The sequence below is a fragment of the Eutrema salsugineum genome, unplaced genomic scaffold, assembly GCF_000478725.1.
Source record: "Eutrema salsugineum unplaced genomic scaffold, Eutsalg1_0 scaffold_8, whole genome shotgun sequence".
Lineage (NCBI taxonomy): Eukaryota > Viridiplantae > Streptophyta > Magnoliopsida > Brassicales > Brassicaceae > Eutrema > Eutrema salsugineum.
The window spans coordinates 1,280,886-1,287,359 of record NW_006256414.1 but is presented as its reverse complement, the minus strand read 5'-3'; the positions used below and the strand labels follow the sequence as shown (position 1 = coordinate 1,287,359).

Below are 6,474 nucleotides of genomic sequence, written 5' to 3'. Positions count from 1 at the left end.
GGAAAATCAAAATCATGGCTGCCGAAAAGTCCTTAATTGTCACGTTCTTTATAAAAGGGAGCTTCTGCGTGATTATATGAAACTTCCGGGTTCTTCAAGTTATTGGCTGAAATTGTGGGGAAAAAATTAATTAAATAAATTTAAGACGGCCGTCTATGAAAAAACTACGTACTAATGTTGTTGTTATTCTTATATTCTCTGTCGCTATAGCATTACATGTTTTAATTAAGCATATAATCCAAAATCAAGTATTTACAATTCCTTGATTTTATGTGTATAATATATGAAAGGCATGGACTCGTATGTGTAGAAATGTCCGTATTCAATTTGTCTTCATTTTTATGAATATTGTAAAGAACATGACACATGGACTTATATGTGTCCGTAATCAATTTGTATTGTTACTTTTTAAAAAAATTGAGTGGAGAAAAAGAAAGCGACACAATTTTAGTTGGAGTATTTAATAACTTATTACAAGGCAGATATTTTTTCTTCTTAGTGCATGTGCATTATATAAGACACTGTAGACAAAATGTTTGAATTTAGTTTTGGACAAAACTTACCAAGAATACAGATGCAGACACATATTTAACTCCATTTTTGTTATCTACAATAGAATGTTTTCTGTACAAGTGGGACTCTGGCACGCCGGAAACTGTTCTTTCACAATCACCACCGTAATAACTTTTGACAAACAACTGAAAAAAAAAATGATGCCTCGGTTTTCGTGTTAGGCGATTCTGAGTGAGAAAAGTCAATCTTCCTTCTGGCTATTCGCCGTCGACTGGCCTCTCGCCGGTCGTCGAGAAATTCCTCTCCTCCTTCCTTCTCCCTTCCTTCTCTCTGCTTCTCTCGCTATGCCTCATTCGGTCTCGGACTCTCCCGTCGAGACGGTTCCTCCAGATCCAGCTGTAACTCTTTCAGATCTGGCCCCAAATCTCCAGATTTTCGATGTGCCCTCTCCCGCTGACATCGACGCCGCTCCTCCTTCGCCGGAGTTACCGCAGTCATGCTCAGTTCCTCCCTCGATTGCTGCGTCCTCGGCTCTTCCGTATGCTCAGCGCTTCAAAGCCTCGTTACGAAATCTCAAGAAAATGGCCGCTCCTTCTTTTAACGAGGACGGCACCCCCGTTGTCCAAGCTCCTTCCTCGGTTATTCTCCAAGCTTCTCAGATGTGGAATGGCCACATTGTTGCTCAATTTCACGGCCTTCTTCCTCCCAAAGCTGTTGTATTCGCTGACCTAAATCCGGAAACATTTCGTTACGGAAAATCTCGGATTATGCCTGTCTCATCTTCGTTCCCTCGATTTCCACAAGAGAATGGGTGCTTCAAGTGGGACTCTGGCACGCCAAAAACTGTTCTTTCACAGTCACCCCGTGGTCAGCTTCAGGCTCGTTGGATCTGCCAGAATTAGTGTCAGCTCCTACTTGGGCTATTCTGAAAGACGTTCCCCCCATGATGTACTCGCTCGACGGCATCAGTTGCATCGCCAGCGCGATCGGTGAGCCCCTTCATACTGAAAAGTCTCGACTCGACTCGATAAACATTGGCGAAACCAAAGTCAAGGTTGAAATTATGCTAGACAGTTCTCCGCCCTCTGAGATCATCGTCCGAGACCTGGAGGGAAACTCGGCTCGTGTCTCAGTTACTTACCCTCGTCTTCCTCCTAAATGCTCAAATTGCTGTAAATTCGGCCACTTGTTAAACAGATGCCCCTGGCCGCTGCAAAGGAGAGCAGCGTCTGACACAGGATACTCTAAGTCTCAGTTGGATTCTCAATCAGTTGTTGTCACACCCCTTTCCTCTGACATTGAGGTCCCTCCGGTTTCCGCTGACACTATCCTAGATTCGGACCATCTTAGGCAGAAAGCCGCCTCTATCGGCTTAGTCAACAATAAAACCAAAGCTCGGGCGCGCTCTCGATCCAGGGCAAGAACCTCCTCTTCAGAAGCTCCATCCATCCCCAATGAGATAAATACTGCTGCTCAAGGAAAGACTAAGGAGGTTTCCCCGACAGATATGGCTGGATCTTCTAAGTCTGCATCTGTTGAAGTGGAGCCAGATCCTCCTATCAAATCCCTGATTGATAAGGGAAAATCTTTGGCTAATAATCCGCGCATGATCTCTATTCCGGTTTCCACCATTCACGCTATCATGGCTGAGGGGCCAATTGCCACCAAATCGGCCAGGAAAAAAGCGATCAAACTCCTGATGCACTGTTCGGAGACCATTCCTCCAGAGGCCAAAGCGATGCCTCCTCTCGGCTCTAGTTCTGCTCTCATGTCTAACCCTGCTATAAGTCAAACTGTGGCTAGGGATAAGACCAGCTGCTAACTCGTTCCCCTCCTATTTGTGTACATAATGACAGTTTTTTGTTGGAATGTTCGTGGGTTATGCAGTTACTCAAGACAGCGTTTTGTTCGTTCCTGGGTTACCTCCAATAATTGTTTGCTCGGTGGTGTTTTGGAAACGAAGGTCAAGGCAGATAGCGCAGACAGGATTCTGGCTTCTACCTTCCCTGGTTGGCGTTTAGCTGATAATTACCAATTTTCGGACAACGGTAGAATCTGGGTGGTCTGGGACCCTTCAATCTCCGTGGTCATCTTCTCCAAGTCAGAGCAGCTCATTCTCTGTGGGGTTCATCTTCCTGCTTCTGACATCTCTTTCGCGATTGCTTTCGTTTATGCGCTCAACACTGAGAATCAACGGCGAATGCTTTGGTCTGAAATCTCTCAAATTCACTCCAACTCTCCTGCTAGATTTCGCCCTTGGGCCCTGGCCGGTGATTTCAACCAAATTGCCTCATCATCCGAACACTTTTCTGTTATCCCCTCGGCGTTCTCTCTTTCGGGCATTACCGACATTCAATCATGCTTAGAGGATAATGAGCTTCGAGATCTTCAAAGCAGGGGTGCTTTCTACACCTGGTCTAATCATCGCCCTGAAGATCCTATTCTTCGGAAATTGGACCGAGTGCTGGTGAATGATGCCTGGTCTGATCTCCTCCCAGAATCATTGGCAATCTTCGATCCTCCAGGTGACTCCGATCACTCTCCAAGTCTGATTTGTCTCGAAGCCTCTCTCCCACCTATCAAAAAAAGCTTCAAATACTTCTCATTCTTGGCTTCCCACCCTGAGTTCTTAGCGAAAATCTCGGAAGCATGGTTATCTCTTTCGCGGGTTGGATGTGCTTTGTTTACTCTCGGGCAAAAGCTGAATGCCGCCAAAGCTTGTTGTAGATCTCTTAACAGGCAGGGCTTTGCCAACATTCAGCAGAAAACCAAAGAGGCTCTTACCCACCTTGAAGCTATTCAACGAGAGTTGCTCTCTTCCCCTTCTGATGCTCTGTTTCAAGAAGAAGTGGCAGCTAGGGCCACTTGGAACTTTTTTGCTGATGCTCAGGAATCGTTTTACAGGCAGAAATCTAGGATCAGATGGCTCAAGGATGGGGATGCTAACACCAACTTCTTCTTTAAAGCTGTTGTTGCCAACCAAGCTCGTAATGCTATCAAAGTCCTTAGAGACCCCATGAATAACCGGATTGACAATCCCGATCAGATTAAAGACATGATTGTCACTTTCTATCGGCAGTTACTGGGCACTGAGGTGCGAGTGATTCTTCCCTTTTATGTGCCTGAGATCCAGGCTATCCACCCCTTTCGATGCTCACAACATATATCGGACCTTCTCGTCCTCATTCCGTCTGATGAGGAGATTAAGGCTGCCATATTTTCCATGCCCAGAAACAAGGCCCCAGGCCCTGATGGATTTCCTTTGGAGTTTTTCCTGGAGGCCTGGTCAGTTGTGGGTGATGACATTATTGCCGCAGTTAAGGATTTCTTCTCCACTGGGTTTCTTCTACGAAGGTTTAACTATACAGTCATCGCTCTTCTCCCCAAGTTTCCGGGAGCCGATCAGCTTACTAGCTTCAGACCGGTCTCTTGCTGCACCACGGTGTACAAGATAATCGCGAGGATTCTAAAAAGAAAGCTCCAACTCTTCACCGCTGAAGCTGTTCAGCTAAACCAGGTTGGCTTTATCAAAGGAAGACTCTTATGCGAAAATGTTCTTCTTGCCTCGGAGTTGGTCGATGGATTTCATAAAGAAGGGGCCACTTCTCGGGGTTGCTTACAGATCGACATTACCAAGGCCTTTGACAGCGTGAACTGGTCCTTTCTTATTCGAGTTCTTGAGGCTTTGGAGCTTCCCTCTACCTTTGTTCACTGGATCTCGGAATGCATATCTTCCACTTCGTTCAGCATTGCTTTTAATGGGGGTCTAATTGGGTTTTTCAAAGGAATGAAGGGTCTCAGGCAAGGGGACCCAATTTCATCTCTCCTCTTCGCTATTGTCATGGACATTTTGTCCAAGAAGCTGGACCAGGGAGCCGCAAACCAGGTTTTTCAACCCCACCTCCTATGTATCTCCCCTCTTGTTACTCATTTGAGCTTCGCAGACGACCTGCTGATCTTCTTTGATGGTTCTGAGACCTCCCTGATCGGTATTCTGGGCATACTCGAAGAATTCAAATCGATATCTGGTTTAGCTATTAACAGGGAGAAATCCTTTCTCTTTTTGGATGGTGGTAATCTAGCGGACCATCGTGATCTCTGCGATAGACACGGTCTCGCTCTTGGCTCCCTTCCAATGCGATACCTTGGTGTCCCTCTCACTTCGAAGAAAATGACTAAGCATGATTATCAGCTGCTTGTTGAAAAAATAGCGAAGAGGTTCTCTTCTTGGACCGTCCGTCAGTTGTCTTTCGCGGGCAGATTGCAGCTTGTTCAAGCCGTGATTTACTCGACTATTAACTTTTGGGCTTCTATTTTTATTCTCCCCAACCAATGTATCGCAACTCTGGAACGCATGTGCAACGCTTTCTTGTGGAGTGGAGCTCCTTCTTCTGCTAGAGGGGCTCGGATTTCTTGGGACTCGGTGTGTTCTCCTAAATCCAGTGGCGGTTTGGGTTTACGCAGACTTCATGACTGGAATAAGGTGTTGGGATTGAAGCTTATATGGTTGATTTTTACTTCAGCAGGTTCTCTCTGGGTCTCTTGGATCAGATTGAACAGATTCCATTCAGCTACCTTCTGGGATCTGCAGGACTCAACTTCTGGTAGTTGGATTTGGAAGCGCCTGTACAAGCTAAGGCACTTAGCAAGACCCTTCCTCTTCTGCGAAATAGGTTCGGGTATCACGACTAACTTTTGGCATGATGACTGGACCTCTCTTGGTCCTCTCTTGCATCTTACAGGCGATGCAGGTCCAAGATGCTCTGGCCTCCCCATTGATGCTTCAGTCGCTGATGCTATTGCTGATGGAGACTGGTGGCTCGCCCGATCAAGGAGTAGACACCCGATAATCTCCTTGCTTCGTTGTTGCCTCCCACCAGCTTCTCCCATTGTATCATCTGAAGTGGATGACTGCTTCAAATGGAAGATAGGCCCCACTGGTACTCCAAAAGATTTCTCCTCTTCTCAGACTTGGAAGGCCCTTCACCCCCATTCTGTTTATGTGCCTTGGAATAAGGCGGTTTGGTTTAAAGGAAGAATCCCAAAGCATGCTTTCTTATGCTGGATCGCTGCAAGACACAGGATGCTTACCCGGGACAGGTTGAGATCATGGGGTATGGATGTCCCCTCCACTTGTCTCCTTTGTAACGCCAATGATGAATCTCTGCAACATTTGTTCTTCTCGTGCCCATTCAGCTCGGAGATCTGGTCTACATTCTACTCTGCTGCGATGCTCAACCCCCCATCAGACTTTGATCAATGTCTCCTCTGGTTGCTAAATCCTACCTCCGACGCTAATGTCTCGCTCATCTTGAGACTGGCTTTCCAAGCCTCCTTATACGGGATTTGGAGGGAGCGAAATGCCCGGTTTCATACTGCCACCTCCTCTCCTGTTTTCGTGATTGTTGCTAACATTAAAAAAACAATCCGATGCAGGCTGGACCCTCTGACTCGTGCGCAGCGTATCTCTGGAAACTCGGACTCGCTGCTCGCCACTTACTTCTCTTTTTTTTAAGCTAATCTTTGCTAGGATTCTATCCATTTTTTGTATGCGGATTGCTGGGACAATCTGTCGGATTATGAGCGCTGTAACCCTGAGGGGATCTTGTTGTAATCATCGTTTTTAATGGAATGATAAAAAAAAAAAAAAAAAAGTTACCTAATATTTTGGAAAAATACCAAAAAATATCTCATTTATTTAATTTTTGGAAGAATCACCCATGAACTTTTAGCGTTGCCAGAAACTCACACAAACTATTTTTTCGATGCATAAAAATACAAAAGTTTTTTAAAGTTTCATTTTCCCCCCTCTGATTTCACGGCCGTTAACAGACATAACAGAATCAATAAACAGCGTTAATTTTTTTTAGGAAAAAATGCTAAAAAATACACCAACTATTTAATTTTGCCAGAAACCCACACAAACTTTTTGCATTGCCAGAAATCCACACAGACTATTTT

General features: G+C 45.4%; 1 protein-coding gene across 1 annotated transcript; it reads left to right on the top strand.

Moving 5' to 3' along the window:
* Positions 1-1,819: 1,819 nt before the first annotated feature.
* On the top strand, positions 1,820-6,137 carry LOC112081502. Its single transcript, XM_024148262.1, has one exon. It carries the CDS (start codon positions 2,363-2,365, stop codon positions 6,026-6,028), a length of 3,666 nt encoding a protein of 1,221 aa, XP_024004030.1. The 5' UTR covers positions 1,820-2,362; the 3' UTR covers positions 6,029-6,137.
* The last annotated feature ends 337 nt before the right edge of the window (positions 6,138-6,474 follow it).

Excerpts from the sequence above, each read along its gene's own strand:
- LOC112081502 (XM_024148262.1), top strand. The coding sequence starts at position 2,363 with ATGACAGTTTTTTGTTGGAATGTTCGTGGGTTATGCAGTTACTCAAGA.